At 49.3% G+C, this 20325-nt stretch overlaps 3 protein-coding genes and 1 non-coding gene across 4 annotated transcripts in view; 1 reads left to right on the top strand and 3 right to left on the bottom strand.

The window, feature by feature from the left end:
- pcnt (pericentrin) overlaps window positions 1-8253 on the bottom strand; it is a 29661-nt gene extending 21408 nt beyond the window's left edge. Inside the window, exons 1-11 of the mRNA XM_067243317.1 lie at window positions 8121-8253; window positions 7102-7131; window positions 4839-5015; window positions 4214-4396; window positions 3352-3501; window positions 2467-3248; window positions 1942-2274; window positions 1294-1705; window positions 812-1207; window positions 364-678; window positions 88-231 (exon numbers count right to left, since the gene is read on the bottom strand). Coding sequence (XP_067099418.1) covers window positions 88-231; window positions 364-678; window positions 812-1207; window positions 1294-1705; window positions 1942-2274; window positions 2467-3248; window positions 3352-3501; window positions 4214-4396; window positions 4839-5015; window positions 7102-7131; window positions 8121-8168 — 2970 coding nt within the window. The 5' untranslated portion in view covers window positions 8169-8253. The remainder of the gene's footprint in view (window positions 1-87; window positions 232-363; window positions 679-811; window positions 1208-1293; window positions 1706-1941; window positions 2275-2466; window positions 3249-3351; window positions 3502-4213; window positions 4397-4838; window positions 5016-7101; window positions 7132-8120) is intronic.
- A 969-nt stretch (window positions 8254-9222) lies between these two features.
- Window positions 9223-11045, top strand: zgc:112416 (uncharacterized protein LOC550509 homolog). Its single transcript, XM_067243868.1, has 8 exons — window positions 9223-9257; window positions 9361-9418; window positions 9503-9560; window positions 9638-9711; window positions 9953-10153; window positions 10338-10452; window positions 10586-10731; window positions 10806-11045. Exons 2-8 carry the CDS (start codon window positions 9362-9364, stop codon window positions 11043-11045), a joined length of 891 nt encoding a protein of 296 aa, XP_067099969.1. The 5' UTR covers window positions 9223-9257; window position 9361.
- Window positions 11046-11673: 628 nt separating this feature from the next.
- Window positions 11674-11746, bottom strand: trnak-uuu (transfer RNA lysine (anticodon UUU)). The gene has a single exon. It is a non-coding gene; the product is annotated as a tRNA-Lys (tRNA).
- A 446-nt stretch (window positions 11747-12192) lies between these two features.
- Window positions 12193-20119, bottom strand: atg9a (ATG9 autophagy related 9 homolog A (S. cerevisiae)). The gene is made up of 20 exons (XM_067243589.1): window positions 19996-20119; window positions 19639-19712; window positions 18811-18962; window positions 18597-18640; window positions 18300-18364; window positions 18003-18152; window positions 17673-17814; window positions 17404-17544; window positions 17189-17309; window positions 16883-17058; window positions 16539-16661; window positions 16114-16301; window positions 15678-15831; window positions 15365-15544; window positions 14946-15158; window positions 14570-14784; window positions 14304-14421; window positions 13886-14153; window positions 13631-13776; window positions 12193-13456 (listed from the first exon to the last, which is right to left on the bottom strand). Exons 3-20 carry the CDS (start codon window positions 18911-18913, stop codon window positions 13448-13450), a joined length of 2556 nt encoding a protein of 851 aa, XP_067099690.1. The 5' UTR covers window positions 18914-18962; window positions 19639-19712; window positions 19996-20119; the 3' UTR covers window positions 12193-13447.
- Between the last annotated feature and the right edge of the window lie 206 nt (window positions 20120-20325).

Raw genomic sequence — 20325 nt, 5'->3', positions numbered from 1 at the left:
AAGAGGACGCGTGGGTTACAGGGTGTGTGTTTACGTGTGTGTGTGTGTGTGTGTGTGGTGTGTGGTGTGTGGTGTGTGTGTGTGTACCTGTGTCTGCTGTATCTCAGCCTGGTGGGCAGCCTCCATGCTCTCTCGATGGTCAACAGAGAGCTCCGCCTTCAGACGGCTAAGCTCCTCCCTCTGCCTGGAGCCCAGCTCTGACATCATCCGCTGGTGCTCCCTCTCGTTCACCTTCAGGGATGGGGGAGGGTTAGAAGCTTCCTAAAGTCCCTGGTGTGTCTGTCTGAAGAGCTCCGTGAATGTCCATGGCTCCTTCAGGCAATTCTTAAAGCAAGTGTTTTATATATGTGTGTGTGTGTCTACCTGTTTTATGAGGCTGATCTGCCGCCTCTGCTCCTCCTCCAAGGCGGCCCTCTGCTCACGGAGCTCCGCCCCCACACGGGCGTTGAGCTCCTGCACCTCCTTGTGATGTTCCTCCCGCAGCTCCCGCACCTCCTCCTGGTGAGACCTCCTCATCGCCGCCGCCGCCTCCTCCGCGGCCAGGAGCTGCCGGTCCAGGAGAGTGCGCACCTCCACCTCCCTCTCCTCCCTCTGCTCCTCCAGGAGGCGCCTCGCGGTCCGCAGCTCCTGCTCCTTCTCCTGGCGCTCCTCCTCCCATTTCTCCCTCTCCTCGGCCACCTGGGGTGAGGATGTCATGACTGCGGTCAGACAAAGACGCCCTTGTCTTTTGCTAATGGTTTCCCTAATCCCCATTTCTGATGCACTTCCTATGTAACAACCGCATGCAAACGCCACGCTCCTCGGGCCTCACCTCTTCGTCCTTGGCGTCGAGTTGCTTCTGGAACTCCTCCAGCTCCTCCTCGATGAGCTCCTCCATCCTCCGGATCTGGGCGTCGCGCTCCTCCTGCCTCCTCCGCTGCTCCTCCTTCTCCTGGGCCCCGTGGCTCTGCGCCTCCTCCAGGCCGGTCAGGTTCTGCTCCAGGCCGAGGAGCTGAGACTCCAGCTCCGCCCTCTCCCGCTCCACCCCCTCCAGCCGGCCCGCGCTCTCCCCCGCCTCCTCCCGCAGCCTCGCTGCCTCCCGCCGGACCTCCTCGGCCTCGGCGAGGGCCTTGTCCAGCTCCATGGTCTTCTGGCCCAGGAGCGCCGACGAGGTTTTGAGTCTGCTTTTGGTCTCCTCTAGTTCAGCACATACCTGGTCACGGTGAGCCTGGATCAAGACAGGGGGCTATATATAAATGTATATAGAACAACACACTTGCATACACACACACACACACTCTCTCATTGACATACCTGTAAGGCTTGCAGCTGCTTGCCAAAGAGCACCTGGACCTCGGAGGTGACCGAGTCTCCTGCCAGCTTCATCTCCTGCAGGGAGGACACCAGGCATTCCTGCTGCTTCAGCCGGGAGACGAGCGACGCCTTCTCCTCCTGCGCCTCCTTCAGCTCCCCCTGCAGACCCTCCCGGTCCTTCCCGGGGGGGCTGAGGGGGAGGAGGGAGTCCTTGCTCTCCCTCTCCTCCAGCAAGGCGCTGAGTTTGTTCTTGAGGTTGTCTTCCTCGTGGCTCTTCGCGTTGACCTCCTCCTCGGCCCTCCTCCTCTTCTCCCTCTCTTCCTCCATCTCGTCCTGGCACCTCCTCCCCTTCTCCTTCTCCTCCTCCAGCTCCCAGAGCGCCTCCCGTAGCTCCTCTGTGACCTGCGCCCACCTACACATGTGCACGGGTTTCAAACTCGGACCCAAAAGCTGCCTTCAGAAGCAGCGCCACCGTTTCTCATTAGACCAGATGACCTTTGTGTTTTGTACAGTTTGGATTGTCCCGTTTTCTACTGATATGTACGGGCTGTTACTGCTTTCTTGACCAGGCCTACGTCAAACACACATCTCCAGGATAAAAAGTAAAACACACACACACACACACACACACACACACAAACGTTTCACCTCTCCCGGGCCTCCTCCAGATCCTCGGCGCTCTTCTGCACCTCCTCCGTCAGCACCTCCTGCTCCCTCCGGAGCTCCTCACACTGCTGGATGAGCAGCTCCTTCGCCAGGTCCGGCCCCTCGCTGAACTCCCCCTGGGACAGCTCGCCCGCCGAGGACCGGAGCCACCCCAACGGGGAGCCGTCGCCCGCTCCCTGGTCGTCGCCCGTGGCGACGGCGGAGCTCCTCGGGAGGGAATAGCTGTGGAGGTCGACGGTCTGCTCCTCCTGGGGGGAGTAGCGAGAGAGGGAAAGCTGGGACTGGTCTTCCAGGACGTCGCTGTCCAGCTCAAACCTGGAAGGAGGGAGACGGAAGGATGACGGGAGAGCGCGAGAGAAAACGATCCATTTATTTTATTCCGCCACATTAATACTATATCAGGCTGACATAATGACATGCCCATGAGGACCACGGGACACACTGACAGCGTTCACCACGAGGACACACGTCCAGGAACAATGGACACAGCACGCAAATTCCGCTGACCTGTAGTTGCCCGAGTTCTCCAGCAGGCTGTGCTCCTCCAGGCTGTCTTCGGTCCAGGAGTAGGGCGAGCGCTTGGGGAGGGCTGAGGACAGGTAGCGCTCCATCAGGGGGTCGGCCTCCCCAGATCCATTCAGACTGTCCTCCCCCTCCTCGCCCACGCTAGCCCTCGCCTGGTTCTGCTCGTCTTTACAAGCCTTCTGCCCCAACTCCTCTTTCGCCGCGTCCTCCATCCCTCTCTCCCTCTCCTCCAGGAGACGTTGGACTCCCTGCGCCTCCTCGCGGTGCTGGGCACGGTCAGCCGCCCGCCCCGTCTCCTCCCCCCCCTCCTGCAGCCTCCTCCTCAGCTCCTGCACCTCCCGGTTCAGCGCCTCCTTCTCCTCCTTGAACCATTGGATCTCCCGCACCTGGTCCTGGGCTCGGTCCAGCTGGGTCCGAAGGGCCTCCAGCTGCACCTCCCTCTCCCTCCGCTCCTCCTCCCTCCCCCTCTTCTCCTCCTCCAGTAGATGAAGCGCGCGTTGGCTGTTCCCCTTCTCCTCTTCCAGCTCCGCCCTCAGTCTGTGCAGCAGGGCTTCCGTCTCAGTGTCAGCGTTGGAGTCAGATTCCACGCCCCGGGAGCGAAAGCCTTTCAGGGGCTGCCCGAGGCCCGCGCTCCCAGGCTCCTCCAGGTGGTTGAGGACAGGGGCCAGGTCCTGGGAGCCGAGGCCCGGCTCAGGGGGCAGCTGCTGGGCATGGGGCAGCTCAGAGCCTGCCTGGGTCTTGGAGCGCAGGAGGTACTGGCTTGTCTGGAGAGGAGAACAGGAGGGGCTGGTTAACCCTCTCTAGGTTCTAGAGTTTAACCTCAACAAGCATGGATATTAGAGGTGTGCGCTGCATATGTGTGTGTACCTGCTGGAGCTGGACCTGTAAGGCCTGGATCTGCCCAGCCAGGGTCTGGGCCTCCTGTTGGACCTGGTCTCGGCTGGCCAGGGCCTCCTGCAGGTTGGAACTCAGCCTGGAGATGATCTCGTTGCGTTTCTCCACGGCCTCCTGCAGCTGCTACAGGAGGAGAGGAGTGGGTCAGGACCACAGACAAACAGGACGTCATACACACCCAGCCTGATGCCAGACATGGGTCTCAACCCCCGTTGGTTTTCTGCACTATTGGCTCTACCTCATGTTCCCAGGACAGAGAGGAGACGGGAGATGACAGGTGCACCACGAGAAACACAAAGGACAGAAAGACAAGACACACACACACCTCTAAATCTATTCAGAAGGAGGAGCCCCTTATGCTTTATGAGTAAACAAAGCATGAGCACAAATTAATCACAAAAAACAAACATCTATCCCATTTCAGAAGATTTTGTGTGTGTGTGTATGAGTATGAGTGTGTGTGTGTATGAGTGTGTGTGTGTGTGTGTGTGTTACTGGATGTGTAGTTACAGGGTCTATAAACAAATAAAAACATAACCCAGTTTGGAAGACTCCTTTTTTCCCCTTCTGTGAATTTGCAACTTTAAATGATGACGTAATCTGCATCAAGCATTCATTAAATCTATCCACCTCTATGCCTCCATATCACCCGCTTGTCATAACGAGACATGCTTTGGGCAGTTAAGAACATTTCAGTAGGTCTTAATTGATCCCTTCTGCTGATTAGTACAGGTCATAGCCATCTGTAGTCATTTGAAAAACATGATTTAACCCCTTAATTAATGATGTGGACAGATGTCCAAACTGAGTCTCTTTCATGTGCCCGTGTGTTTACCTTAAGCTGCTCTTTGCCAGTGAGTGCTGCCAGATCCACCTGTACCAGATCCTCCACCACGGTTGGCTGGTCAGTGGACAGCGTTTCCCCCAATGAGAGGCTTTGATCTTGGGCACTGGAGCCATGGTTCTGGTGGGGCTCTGGAGGTTGGCACTGATATTTCTGTCCAGACCTCTGGGGTCCCTAAAGGGTTCAAAACAGACAATTTGCCTTTCTGTGACTAGTGTAATGAGCTGATTTGAAAATGGGATAAAAGGACAAACTGAGATGTAGCTTAAACCTCCCCTTTTAAAAGGCAGTGCATAGTGGTAACTGTTGATCCTGGATGTGTTGCTATGACAACAGGCCCTGCCCCCCCCCCTCCCCCAGCTACTTTTGTGGTTAGTGACCTATTTCTTCAATGTATTTACAGAAGGCATGGAGGGGGGCACTTGCATATAGAATAAAACCTCACTATAGGTCTTGAGTGGTTTTAGTCCCAATAAATAACCCACAAACCACTCATAGACCCCATACATCTCTGCTCTCACATAGGCTTGCCTTTAACGAGTGTTTCTGTAAGGGGATGTGGGCGGGAATGGGGAGGGGGGGTGGAGGAGGGAATGGGGAGGGGGGCTACACGTACCTCATGTTTAGCCCTGGTGTCCTGTCGCGTGTCCTTCCCAGTCGGCACAGACGCGTCTAAGGCAGGGTCTTGCGCTGAGCGCTCATCCGCCGCGTCATCCGGGCCCTTCCCCTTCTGCGTCTTTTTCGCCGCGCCCGCACCGTTCCCTTTCGCCCGCCGCTGTCGGTAGCTAGCAAGCTGCGCAGGAAGGACAGCGAGAGGTACAGGGACACGTAGGTCAGCAACACGGAGCACCACCACACGATCAGCATGCTCACAGGTCAGGGGTGAAGATCAGAGAAATCCTGTGACCCCACCCCACACACACACACGCAGACCATCGTGCCAGTGAAAGATTGCAAAAAAGATGTGGGGGAAAGTTTTTGATGTTTCAAAGCGAAACAAAGTTGTGTTGAGAAGTACAGAGAGAGGGTCACCGATTCAGCCAAACAAGGCTAGAGTCTGCTATAGGCTAACCCAGAACCTTCAAGACAGTCCCATCTGAGTTTAATCACTCACTACACAACAGACGGAAAATCCCCTTCTGCCCTGATTCACTTTTCCAGAAATGCAGAAAGGTCGGAGGTTACAGCCATGCAAAGAGGTCCCAAAGCTCTTTGTAGTATCCCGATAATCTCAATGTTCATCCAGGGATTGCGCATGCTGTCCATGATCCATCACTAACAAAATTCCCAATGAAATGATACAAACTCAAGAAATTCCCAGATACTGGTTATTGAATTCCAGCTTCACTGATTCAGCATTATTCCAGCGGGTTCAATCACTCTGTGCATCACTCTCCCTCTGTCTCTCAGTCTGCCTCTGTTCTATAAGCAGCTTAAGTGAGATTACACAGGAGGTTCACACAAAGATACTCTGTTCAAAGCTCCATCGCTGAACGATCACTCCCTCTCTCTCCCTCTGGCTGTCACAGCAGTCCAGTCACAGCTGTCAATCAAGCACCATCAGACGGCAGTATAGGAGCATGCTGGCGAGCACATTGATCTGCACTGACGCTCACTAGCCGCCACAAGCTTCCCAAGCATGGAGACGAACGAGATCTGGCTTGGTGATGGTATGGAAAGAGGAGGAGTTTCACGCTAAGGAGGCGAGGCTTGGATGAGCACGAGTCTGAGTGTTCTGTCTTCCACAAGCCTACTCCAGCCTGGCTCGGCCCATGCCAAGCCTAGTCCAGCCCCTGGAGTCCTGCTGTGTTGAGCAGCATTCCTGACCCTGATGAGCGAGAAGAAATGCAATTGTGTGTGTGTGTTTTTGTGTGTGTTGCCGGATCTCCACATGTGGGTGGTTCCACTTGACTGGGCAGCTCCGCTGTGCCCATGGTCTACTACACACAACCACCTTTCCCCTTTACTGACACTCCCCTCTCCTCCCCTCTCCTCTCCTCTCCTCTCGCACTCCACAGCGACAGTTTACCTCCATCCATTTAGCACGCTTTCAAATTCTACACCTGACTTCAGCAATCCACACATCTCTTTCCCAGCCTTCCCAGTTACAACTCTCCTCCCCCCCCCCCCATCTCACTCACCCCCCTTTGCCTCCTGTCACAACACGTAACTCCTCTCAGACATACACACACACACACACACACAATCAGTGGAGCTGCGCTTGGCCTCCGGCACCTCCGCTGTACCAGAGTGGGAGACAGGCTTACTGCTGCCTAATGAGAAGACGTGCTGCAATGATGGTGCTCTCCACAACACACGCTCTCTCTTACGCATGTGTGTGTGGTCTACGGATTTGTGATGGGAGTTTGAGATCTTGAAGAATACAGTTAACAGCATCACCATAGCAACTGTAGCTATGCAAACATTTGCAGCCGACAGAACATTTCCCCTGGTACTTGGGACAAAGTGGACCGAAATAGAAGCTGTCTGGATCAGACTGACGTTTGTGGACTCATGCTAACTTACTCCCATCTTATGAGGCTCAGCGTACCACCAGTAGAGATTGTGTAGGCCCGGGAATCTGCTACCATTTAACCAGCTCCAGTCTCAGACTTAATGCACCATCTACAGGCATTAGTGTGCAATGACACCTCTGCTTCATATACAGAAATAACTAAATCACAGAGGTTTATTTAATCTACCAGACCCAGAACACCTCTACCACAGATGAGCTAACATGCATGTAAAATAATGTGGTAAGCACACAGTGATCAGAGACCTGAATTTCATTCCACCGCCCCGCCCCCCCCATCACCAGCCATCACCAGAATTAGCATAGACCCACAACCAGTGTCAAAACACCACGTTCATTTACTTACCGTCTGATTGCGCTGCATGTTGGTAGGTTTCTGTTAATAAAGAGTCATTTTGGGATTATCCTGTCTTAAAATAATGATGACATGTGTGCATCAAAAAACTTTCATTAATGAGGTCCTAGAGATGTAAAATGGCTAGATGAGTTCGTGGCCAGGTGAAATGCCAGCCACTTAGTTAGCAACAAGCTAGCCCTGTCATCTGGCATCTTTAACAGTAAGAGGCTAACAGGTTACGAGGTCCACGCGTTCAGCCGTTCACTAGTAGTGCAGTTACCGTAACGGCAGGTTCATGACAGTTGCCTAAATCACCGGACACGCAGTCCAAATGAACAAAAACGAAACTAATGTCCTAGGAGTGCGTCAAATCTACATCTATCTGACCCAACTAACTGGGCACTTGGCCATCGTATAATGAGACAACTGCAACAATAAACAAAAAGAGAACTTGTGTTGCAAGTTGCAAATACACGACCCAAGGATCGAGGACGGATACGTCAACTATGAATAACAAGCATTGGGTATTGAAATGTTGATGACAAAGAGATGCCATCAGGACCTACATCTCATAACATGGGAACACATTCTGATGGATAGTTTCCGTTTTCAACACAAACTAAGAAAATGAGTTGGCTGGAAAATGTGGCTGTGAATGGCGACAGGTGGTTTGCTTTATACTGTACTATTAGCTACAGAATTGCATATTTACTAATATGTAAATTACTTACTAAGCTAGTTTGCCCTATCGTCGAAAACAGACAATGTGCGCACGCATAGATATCTATAGTATTAGAAGAATGGCAGTTAGTGACAGTGTATTCAAAATACACACACACACAAATGACTGGGTGACATTTGGACGAGATTGGACAGTATCTAAAAGTTCATTCTCATGGAGTCACTGCTGGCTTGCACTTGCTGGCTAACTTGATATTTTAGCTAGCTACAAACACAGACTAATAAGTAGTCTATTGGCTAATGTTAGCCCCTTAGCCAATTTAGCATCTAGCTGAATGAGTACAAACCTTTGCTCTTCCAGCTTCTAGTTTCCTCTGTCGCTCATCTTCATCCATATCTTGATTATAGGAAAATCATCAAAACTTTAGGACGGACGTCCTGATTTAGTACAACATTCCACAGTAAACTTCTTTCTTATGAGTTGGCTAGGCTACACAATCTTTCTGTTCTCTGAAACAACTGTCAATAGATATTCAACATGGCCGCCAAGCTTTTTCAGCTCCGCCCTTATCGAATTTCCTCCAGTAAAAAACCCAATCAACGTACTCTAAACGAATTTCATAGCCAATAGTATTGCCACTCTATCTACACCCTCCCACAGCACCTGGACTCTTTCGCCGACATGTTACCAACCAATCATGAAATTGGATATTGATGCAAACACTTGATTGACAGCATTTCTAGCCAATGACATATATTTATTTCCAAAACATTATCCATCCCTCCCTCACGTTTTGAAAATGAGTGCCTTTGTGTGACTGGTTGAATAGCTCGAAGGTAGACCTGCCGCAAAAGGCGCTCGAAATGCCCGGGTAAAATAAGTGAATGCACAAACTAAACAGCAGACTCGTGTGGATAAGCACCAACTGTCAAAAAAGCAACTACTAGTGTGTTGGCAACAGACGTGCGCTCCACACAAGGGTTTCACAGTTCACTATTTTAAGTGTTATGACTACAAAGTCTTGTGATCATTAGTCAAACTTTCACGTCTTCAGTCCATTCATCCAACACCCATCATTCTAACATACGTTTTAAAGTTCTTAATGTATTTTCATGGTAGAGACCTCATTCTGACCTACAACAATAATAATAAATTGTATTTATAGTGCACTTTTCTTAAACTCAAAGCTCTACAAGACTGAATAAACACAACATACAACAGCAACCATCACACCAACAAATTGAAAAGACTTAAACACAAAATTATACAACAGTAACCATATATAAAGCTAAAATATATGATATAGGCCTAATACATATATATTTAAATGTTACATTGGTTACAGCAGGGAACAACCTAGAAACCAACAAGACCGGCCAACCTTAGCTATAACAAACACAACACAGGTGTGTCCCATAACAACCGTGAGCGACCTTAGTTTAGTTGGAGACGGAGAGGCGAGGGAAAAGCTGAACAACCTCAGGTAAACAGGCGCAGGTGATACAAAGTGTGACCACCATCACCCATTGTTTATTTGAAGGAATAACTGAACGTTTGGCACGTCATAACTCCCATTTGTTTCTCAGCATGGCAGACCCTATGGTTGACCAGATAACCAGGCTTAAACTGAAACTGCTAGAGAAGGTGAGTGTGTCATAAGGAGTCATTAGTGTACAGTATATGGAGTTAAGTTTGGTTGGCTGAGAACAGAACATTTTCATTTTTCAGAGACTGGAGAATGAAAGAGACAACAGAGAAGGCAGAGCTGAATCTGCCCTGTCAACAAGTAAGACTCCAGTTCATGTATGTATGTCCAACATATCTTCTTCTAGTATGTGACAGCAGTTATTCGTTGTCTGCCAGGGAGCTTTGACGGACAGGCTGATGCAATGCACAGTGCACTGAGGCGGAAGAAGGACCTTCTGCAAAGACTGAGGGTATGGAAATGACATCATCATCTCTAAAAGAATGGTCTGAGATCATCTTATTTAGCTCAATATTAAGAGTGTCTTCTTATTAAGCTGTACATTGGATGTCTAGTTGTTGATCTGCCACATCATCATCATGTTTGGCCATATCATCGGTACCTTTGGTGGAATACCACAATATCTTGTTGCAACCTATACTACAAACTGGGCGTGTGTATTTGTGTTCATGTATGAGTGTCCACACGTGCAGGAGCAACACATGCTGGAGGATCTAAGCAGGCCTCACACCTGGGGAGGGACACGCAGACATTACAGATCAGATCCTTTCCTGGCAGCCCCCCCACCCCAACCTCCGGCCCCCATCCACATCTACCAGCCGGCCCCTGCTCCCCCTACTGTCCAGGCCCTCCCACCCCCTCCACCCCAGCCCCCCCGCATCATCCAACAAACTGTAAGTAAACAGTGGACACTCTACAAATGATGTAACCTCTTCCTCTTCCTCCTTCCTGCCAACCTCTCAGTCTGTCTCTCTCTCTCTCTCTCTGATAACGTGTTATCTTTTCTCGTGTCTGATCTTGTCTCTGTGTAAGCAAAAGAGAGAGAGGTGGATGCTATTAACTTATTTCTCTCTGCAGATTCCCCAGCAGCCCACCACCATCATACAGCAGTTACCACAGCAACAGCCACTTATAGCCCAGATCCCGCCCCCTCAGGCCTACCCTGCGCCTCGGTCTGGCAGCATCAAAGAGGGTGTGGCAGACACACGTGCACACATACCTATGAATGTTCAATTGAACCTGTCCTATGTTTCAATGTATAGATATTGTATTTCTGCCCATATCGGCTTAAGCAAAACCTAACTGGGTATGTGTGTGTTCATCAGACATGGTGGAAATGATGCTGATGCAGAATGCTCAGATGCACCAGATCATCATGCAGAACATGATGTTGAAAGCCATTCCTCCCTTGGCCATGTCCTCGCCTGGGGGTGCAGGTCATCAGGTCCCTCATACTCCCCACCAAGGACAGGTCTGTCCCCCCCGCACACACACACACTAGCATGTACAGTATGTACACATTATTAATTATTTCTTCACTCTTAGGACAGTTACCTCAGTAACCCCATCCTTGTGAGGTCAGAGGTCAAGTCGAAGGGCAGTGCCATCCACCACCACCACCACTACGGCTCCGCCCCTACTGCACAACAGCAGCCTCCGATTGGCTACCCAATGTGGCCCTCCATGATGCCACCAGTCCCAACAGCGTATGGAGGGGCACACCTGCCGTCCATACAGCACGTGACTGGCCCTGTCACACTACCACCACTGAATACGCAAGTCTAACACAGGCACAGCAGTGTCACACACCTCTTTATCTGCATTGTCTCCTTCTCATTCTTACCTGTTTGTTACTGTCTTTCAGGATGGGTATGGAGGGATACCGTTAGTACCAGAGACCCACATTGTGTGCTGAGGAGAGGTGTTAATAGTTACACACCAAAATTTAAGTTATTTCCACTTCCCTGTGATAAACATCTATTCAGAAACTTTGAGCAGCCCTTCTGTACTAGAAACTAAAATAACTAATAGCTTTGAAGCTGCAAAGCTTCAAGCTTTTTTTGTGTTTGTTGTATTTTGGTTTTTAAGGTGTTTGAATTGCTGGTTGAAAGACCAAATGATTCATAATGAATGATAATGTATACAAATCCATAACAATCCATAAAAACCTATGGCGTAAGAGCTTTGCACTACTTTATTGTGATACGTTTAGAAAACTGAATATGCTTACTGTATCTGTTAATCGTCATAAACGCCTAATAAAGTTTTTGACTGCACGACTGCTACAAAGTTATTTATAAATATTTGATGTTCATTTTTGGTAAAGGTAAGATTTTGGCTTTCAGACCCATTTGAGCCTATCACGATACATTAATACTCGCAACAGAAACACCACGCCTGAAGAAAATACTACCGCCCGAACAGGGACTTGAACCCTGGACCCTCAGATTAAAAGTCTGATGCTCTACCGACTGAGCTATCCGGGCTCTGAATTCGTACGAGGAACCTAAACTATATATATACGATGTGAACATAAATTGGAAAAAGCTATTTTATAGTCTACCTATTAATATCCTACAACGTCAACTGTAAGTTATCCATTGATACAATTTATCGGGTTAACTGGTCAGCGAGGCAGCATGGGAACGAGATTATCAGAGTATACTGCCTGAGACGAAGTCAGTTTAGCGAAGCATAGCATCACGTGCAGTCACAATGCCTGTGACCAAAATGTATTCAATGCTTGCCATTCGATAAAATTAAACAATACAGAAGCACAGTTGACAGTGAATATATTACAGTCGGTGTTTCAGATCACATCAGAGGCATCAATAGCCTCTTGGAATCTTGTTTCACGCATTACTGATTCCATCCTTCAAGGGTCACTATTGAGCAAACGGATTACACGTGATAATTCAACAGAAAACACATCACATATTAAATACATTTTATTGATGAATTTACAACTGTACAAAATTCATTTAAAGGACATATAAAACAGAAAATCCTCTGCAGCAAGCATTAATTCACCTCACCTTAAACTTGGTACTGCTTTCTGTAGTAGTCTAATCAGGGACATTGTCTGCCACATCTAATCTGTGCTTTTCTTATTAGCAATCAAAACAACAGAAACATACTCTTTTCTTGAACTATTCTCCTGTCACCTCCCCATAATGAGAAACTCACACCAACATTACAAACTGAGACATCCTTTGGAATCAACATACCATTAACTAAAGTGCATTTTCTTCATAGGATTTGGAGAAAACCTGTGGGACAGAGATAGCATGCCGAGGTGAACTTGACAATTTATTGTGAACTGGGACTGCTTTATAGGATGGTGACAGTGATGGTTTGATCTCCCACTGCAATTCAAACAGTTCATATTCAAAATCATCAACGGCGAGGGGTTCATGATCTTGTGCTTAATGGCATATTGTTGCATGGCACTGAGGTTGATGTCGATATATTCAAACGGTCTTTTCTCCTAAAACTAAACAAAAAAACACACAATTTCATTGATAGAGGAAAATTGGATCAACACACACAAAGCCTTGAAATGTCTCCTATGTTACAGTCACATGTGCTTGCTGATGTGTATATCTGCAATGTCTACATGGCATTGTATTTCTAATGCTCCAACATCCCAGTATGAAGATCAAGATTGAATGATTGCGGTGTCCATAAGATTATAAGTATTTATTTACATGCTGCATGGAAGCGGGCAGAGCCGAAGCATCAAAAACCGATTCCTTAAATAAAAGTTCTAATCTACAAGTGCAAACATAACCGTGCTTCAGGTGAAGGTTACTCCTCTGTCAATCCCTTTACATGAGAACATTCTCTTTACCTGGATGTGCAATAAATACAAGCAACAGGAGGGGGAAATTCAACAAATTAAAAGTAAGTGTAGGTTACATCTGTCTTGATTTCAACTTTGAATTAGTTTACTAAACTTGATTTACATGTGGATGCTTTAAATTTGTTTTTAAAGACTGACTGACCCATTGGATGTGGGGGTGTCGAAGTAGCAGAACATGCTACTCCACCAAAGAGCTGTTGGTGACTGTCAGTGGTCAATGTTGAGTCTGGGATCTAATTTCAGCAGGGAGTGGGGGAAGTGTGTGTCTGTGTGTGTGTGTGTGTGTCTGTTTGTGGTATGGATTCTCTTCACAAACTGGAGTTAGTTAGACCACCTGTGGTGACAAAAAAAAGCAGGAATAAGTCACCTGTCTCAAACACACAAGTACAAAACCTTAGTCATAACCTAGATTTACATAATCAGGTTGTGTGTGTGTTTGAGTGTCGTTTTGGAGAAAACCTTTGATAAAAGCATCTGTTAAATGAATAGATGTGATGTTATGAGCTACCTTGTGTATTTGCGGGGGCATGTCGTCTTCCGAGCCCTCCTCAGGTACCGGGCCGTGAAACCGGGCAGCCTGCCCCTCCTCTGCCCACCCTCCCATGGGCACCCCCCGTGCTGACCTCACCACCCTGCCCACCGTGCCCACAGACTCTGTAGGAGGGGGGATTATCAGTAATCTGCATTGTGGTGGAAATCAAGTGCTGCCCACTCTCCAAACAATTTATCTGAGATCAGAGCCTGGTCTGATGGATGGGCTCACCCGTTGTTCCTCCGTAGTTCCGCTGTCCGCCGCTCTGCACGGACCCCTCCTGGACGGGGTCCGTGCTGCCGTGGGCTGAGCCCGGCGCCGAGTTGGGCCCGGGGATCCGGCTGGGACTGGGGGCCGAGGAGGGGAAGGTGTGTGAGCGGGGGAAGGCTCTAGGGTTGGCCCCCCCCGCTGTCCCCTCATCAGGGTCACTGCTGTCATCGCTGTCCTCTCTGTGCCAGGTGTGACGAGACAGCTCGCCCCGAGACTGCTGCTTGTGGATCTGGAGAGAGAGATAGAGATAGAGAGAGAGAAAAAGGAGAATGGGGGAAAGAGGAAGATTTGACAGAGTAAGAGAGGCTCAACTGCAATCATGGCTACTTGTGTACATGTCGTACTTGTGGTACGGATGAACCCCTTCACTGGCTCTCACCTCGTGCATATAGAGGGCGTGGATGCTCATCTCGGTGGAGGCGTACTCTGATAGGACCAGACTGGTCAGCTGACCTTCCCACGCACTGCTGCTGGAGCTGACAGTCCGAGCGTCCGTCCTGAGAGGAGAGGGAGCGAGGAGAAGGAAGAGGGGGAAAGTCAGTCAATCATTTCTCAGTGGTCATCAGTGATAGAGAGCAACACAGACAGAGAGACGGCGAAAAGACAGCAAGTGGGTCAAGCGTGGGAGGCGGAGTCTTCTCCTACCCGGATCCTGTCATTGGCCGGCTCGTCGTAGAGGCGTGTCCGGCCGGCCTGTGAGCTGAGCTGAAGCTGCCCCTCAAGTGAATGCTGCTGCTTATTGGAGAGAGGGAGCGCAAGGCCGACGCCCCGTCGCTCATGCCGACCGCCCCGTCCCGCCCCAAATGAAGAGAGGCCAGCGTGGGGGGGCCCGCCAAGAGGTTGGCCACCAGACTCCTCGGCTAAGAGAAGGAGGGAGAGGGAAAAAGAGAAAGATTGTTGTTGGAATGCAAGATTGGTCCTGACGGCGAGGTGAGGATGTGTGTGTGTATATTCACCGCACGTGCGCGTGCGCGCGCGTGTATTTCCATACTTCCGACAGGGAGGTGTGTGCGCCCATTACCTCGGACTCGGACAGCGAGGCGAGGGCGTGCGTGTCCGAGGCGGCGGTGGCCTCCCTCTGCACCCTCTCCTTCAGCTGGCTGATGAAGTGGGTGGTCTCCTGGGGGGGCTGCCACTGGGGGTTGGTGATGGCAAAGTGCATCAGGGAGAGCTCCGTCTTCCCGTCCTCCGCTTGCTGGTAGATGGACGCCTCGGTCTGGCCCGCTGACATCCACTGGAGGAGGGCCATGGGAGAGGGACAGAGGGGGGATATCGGAGCAGGCAAGGGGGGGAGATGGGGATGGGTAGGAGGGTAATGGAGAAGGGGAGAGAGGGAGGTGAGTGATATGGGGAGTCAGTGCATACAAATGGTCCATCCGTGATTCTGCAATTGATTTCCATATATGAACATGTGTGTGTGTGTGTGTGTGTGTTACAAACCGCTGGGTGGCCGTGCTGCCTGATGTCCATCTGGGCGAAGGAGCAGGTGTCCCCCACCCCCACCACCTCCACGGTGAAGTTCCTGAAGAAGTCGATGATCTCCAGGGACTTCCTTCTCAGGGAGAAGATGAGGATGAAGGGGGTGACCAGGGGGCTGATCAGCTCCTCCAGGATGAACGCCTGCACGCACACACACACACACACACACAAGGGTGGTTCATGGTCCAGGTTATCAAGGACAGCGTGTTATGAAATCAGCCAGTTCTAAAATCTTCTAGATCTGTGCCAGTTTGCTGCCCCAGTTGGAACTCACCGCCTTGTACTGGAAGAGCTGGGAGAACTGGTCGCGGGTCTCGTAGCGGTGGGCGTTGCCCTGCCAGTGGTCCGGCATGTAGTGGATGTGAGCCAGGATCACCCTCAGAAGCTGCTCAGGACAGAACACCAGGTGCTTGTCAGGGATGAAGGACCTGGGAAACCAGGGAGAGAAAGACAGGGGGAGGAGAAGCGAGGACATTGTAGAGTAGAACATTATTGATCCCTTGAGGCAAAGATGCACTGTTACAGTAGCAGCAACAAAATATGCAATATACTAAATTCAAATATACAAACGAAATACACAACGTACAGTAGTGCAAGAGGGGAAATGAGCGGGGAAAGAGAGCGGGTGGGTTTGTTGTGAATGTGAGAAAAACGATTTGAGGAGCTTCCAACATAAACAGATTTAACCTCAGCCACACAGTCACACACACCTGCAGACTGTGATACACACTCCGAGCAGCGTGATGGACGACAGCACGTGTTCCACAGCGAGGACGTCCTCGTCGTAGATGGTGAGGGCGATGAGGACCGCCAGGAGGGAACCGGCGAAGAACGCCACGTTCTTGGCCACCACCGTCAGCAGTGGAGACAGGAAGCAGTTCATGTACTTAGAGGAGGGCTGGAACAAAGACCGGATGGAGAGAGAGGGGAGAGAGACAGAGGAAGATAGACCTTTATATTCAAACTACAGCTTATTACACAAATTATAATAGTATAATATACTTTCTTTTTTTTACTAAATACTAAAAAGCTTTAAGATAATATTTAACAATAAATAGTCAGGCCTTGGTGATGGAATGGTATCTGTAGAGACAGAGAGGTCTTCATGTGGGCGTGGGGGAGAAGGCGTCTGTACCTTGTAGCCCTTACTGAGCCTTGACATGAGCTCGTGGTCCAGCTCGTTGAAGTGGCGCAGGTAACAGCGGCCGTACAGGGACCAGCACCGGGCCCCCAGGGAGCCAGGCTCACGCTTGATCACCTGAACACAGACAAGCAGAGAGAGGGGTGTTTCATTCAGTAGGACTGACGGTAACGCCAGGTGTGTCTGTGAGAGAGAGAGAGAGAGAGAGAGAGAGAGAGAGAGAGAGAGAGAGAGAGAGATGAGAGAGAGACAGAGTTGAGAGAGAGAGACAGAGATGAGAGAGACAGAGATGAGAGAGAGACAAAGAGTGAGTGAAAGCTAGGAGGGAGAGAGTGTACCTCTGTATAACTGAAGAAGGCATACAGGATCTGCCACACCAGTATGACTGGGCACAACAGCAGGTTGGTGATGCCAATCCACAGTATGCGGGATGCCAGTCTGTCTGCCAGCTCTAACCGGTTCCCCCCTCTCTTATACTCTGGCTTCAGACTCCACTCATTCTCAAACAGAGACCCTGGGACAGAAGAGGAGGGGGGGGGTAAATATGTTGACTTCTATTATTTCTAATTTCCTAAATATGCACACTGTCACAAGAGAAAGCAAGAAAGAAAAAGACACAGACACACACACACACACACACAGACCTGGCCCCCAGAAGAAGATGAGCTCAAAGTTGTACTTGAGGCCGCGGGTGTAGAACACACAGTCCCCCAGCAGGGGAGGGCAGAAACGCACAGGGAGGAGGGACTTATTCACCATGGCAACCTGGGGGGGATACGGAACGAGTAGGTGGGTCGAGTTAGGGTCTCCATCTCTCTCTCTTTCTCTCACACACAATTTCACATACACACACACAAACCATGTAGTTTTTGAAGCGGAGGATGCGGTGGTAGATGTCCAGTTCACTCAGCTCCTTCTTGTGAATGCAGATCTGGTGTTCCTTCTGGATCTCCACGATGCGGGCCTGCACCTCCTGCCAGGTGACGTAGGGCAGCTCCGCCTACAGGGCCAGGGGCAGGGGGGGGACGACAGACAGGAGGGGGTGAAAACCAACACAGGAGCCGGGGGTGGAAGAGAAAGGGTCAGATAGATGATGCTTTCGTGTGTCCGCCAGACGTTTTCTCCCACCATGGTCATCTTGAGAGCGCTGGTGTAGAAGGAGCGGATCTCCCAGTAACAGCACACGTTGTAGATGAACTTGACGAGGCGATGCAGCCAGAACACGCCGGAAATCACCAGCACGAACATCACCAGAGCGTTGTCACGGATACTGGGGGAGACCAAGAGTCTACTGTCACCATTAAGATCTGTGCGATTGAATAAGCTTGACAAAGCACTCCTTGGGGACACTCGGGAAGTGTTTATACATTGCAATTCTTGAGCTGACCCTTTTATCCAAAGCCATATGCAAATGGGGCATGTCGTAAGTGGCGATGGTCACACGTGTCTGGGTCTTACCAGGCACTGCAGACATCAACCGGTAGGAAGGCGTCAGGCAGGGTGACTTTAGAAGAGTCTGTGTGGTTGACGAACTTGTTAGCGAATAGGATATCGTAGTCCACGCAGTTAGCCAGGAAGACAGTGAACCCCACGACGAACAGCAGCTGGCTATGGGTGGGAACGGCACACAGAGAGAGGGGGAGGAGGTGAGAAAGATCAAACCCTAACTTTCCACGCAACCTATTCACTGGGTTGTTGGGCTGTTGGAAACGTGCGATTCTGAAGACATTCTCTCTGTGCGAGAGGAGCACTTACACCAGCTCGAAAATCTCTCCCAGAAGCATGCAGGTGAAGCCATTCTTCTGGTGCAGATTATAGACGTGCAGGAGGTCAAGGGCAAATTTAGAAACTGAAATCTAGATCCATTTATAAGAGATTGAGCCTGGTCCAGATGGTTAAGAATGATTCATTTCTACGTACACAGTTAATTAATAGAAAAACTAACGTTAGTATTTGGCATGATATATTCTATGAATAATACTATTCACTCCAGGGGTGACAGGACTGGAGTGAAAACCCAGAGTGAAAACATGAGTAGTTGGAAAAGGATATCCTCTGAAAGAAAAGGTCCAGGTTCTCTATGTGGTGCCATTGGGCTGAAAATAACAACAACAGAATCCCAATTAGTTTACGGGTCATGTGTACGGGGTAGGTTCTGTGTGTATGGAAATAAACATGTGTGTGTGCATATTTGTGAGTACAGGTGTAGGTGATATGTGTGTCATGTGTGAGCTATTGTGATATACTGCGCGTGTGTGCATCTTACACTTGGCTCCCTCGGGTACATGCACCAGCAGGTTTTCCTCTCCTGGTGGAGAATCGCTGTAGGAAGCCTCCAAGCGCTGATATTCTGTGTCAAAGTGTGCCATGGTACAAACAGCTTCAGTACTGCCAGGCAACCAGGTCTTCAACTAAAGGCTGGGCAAGAAATACAGAGATTCATAGTTCAGCCGGAGAGATGGAGCAAGACATTACATGAACAATTGTTCATTCTGGTGAAAACCCCTGGTGTGTAGGGTAGACTATATTCTGGGACCCTTAACTCCTCTATGGGTATTTCCAACATAATATGAAAGTTAAAGTCAAAAGGCCTGAGTAAGTTACACTTGCTATTTAATTATACCAACCTTGAAATACATATTTTTTTTACTTTCAGATGTGCAATGTGTTCATCACTTTTCGAAAGGCCAACTGAATGTTTATATTATCATTTGGCACACAGCCTGCGTCAAACTAAACCGACCTACCAAGAAATCGGCTAAAAGGGTTAGCGGGACCTCTTGCTCAGAGGAATAAATCATAACGAAACATAACGCGTGTATCTCACGCTGCCAATGTAAACATGTCACTGGAGCTCGCTCTCCTGTTTGCCTTGCTAGACGTGTTGCGAAATCTTTATCGGGCGGCCCTAACCCGGAGTTAAGCCACCGTGTTATATAGACACACAGCAACAAGAACACTGCTATAAATCTTATCTGAGGTTCACCCGCACTAACACGTTACAATTGGTTATAACATGGATTGCATGTTCTAGTACTGTCCTGATAACATTGGCAAGTCCATGTCAATTATGCGACGTTGCCCGACCGCTTACCTCCATTCTAGGTTGAGTCATCCACTCACGTTCAGGCTTGGCTTCTTTGCCAACATTCTGCGGATTTGCCTACACTGGAGAGAGGGAGAGAGGAAGTGGTTGTTGTTCCTTAGCTAAAATCAGCATTAAATTCACGCCTTTAACTGGTTATTCTGTATCTAGGCCCATTCCTAAGAGATAAGGAACGAAACTGTACTGTAGCATGTCCCTGTCCCTCAAGCCACTGCAAGACTAAAAAGACTGCTCCTCCATATTGAGGATGATCAACAACAACATTGACTATATGTATTTAGTTAGAATAATTTGGGACAAAACTGCACAAAATACATTTTAGAACTTAAACGTCGATATTCTTACCTTTGGATAATGACAAGTAATTGTCACAGAAAATCCCCGGGTTGTCGTTACAAGTCTAGTTTTGTTATCGTTTTGTCATAAGGATGATACACACACATTCAGACAAGAAGGAGATAGTTTCGTTTTTGAAAACACATTTCAGTCACCTTAGAAGGACAGGTAAGGTATCCAATCAGAGAAAAACATTTTAAGACAGGGAAAACAACAGCCATTCAGAGAGGGAGAGGCGGGCTTTTGTGCTCTCAATGTTAGACACGCCTCCTGAAATTTAGTAGGGCGCTGTTTTCAGAAGAGCACGTTTAGTCGTTGCGGATAAACTCGATTCATGAA

Source organism: Osmerus mordax, chromosome 9 (genome assembly GCF_038355195.1).
Source record: "Osmerus mordax isolate fOsmMor3 chromosome 9, fOsmMor3.pri, whole genome shotgun sequence".
NCBI lineage: Eukaryota > Metazoa > Chordata > Actinopteri > Osmeriformes > Osmeridae > Osmerus > Osmerus mordax.
The sequence above is the reverse complement of the archived record's forward strand: the minus strand, read 5'-3'. Positions and strand labels throughout refer to the sequence as shown.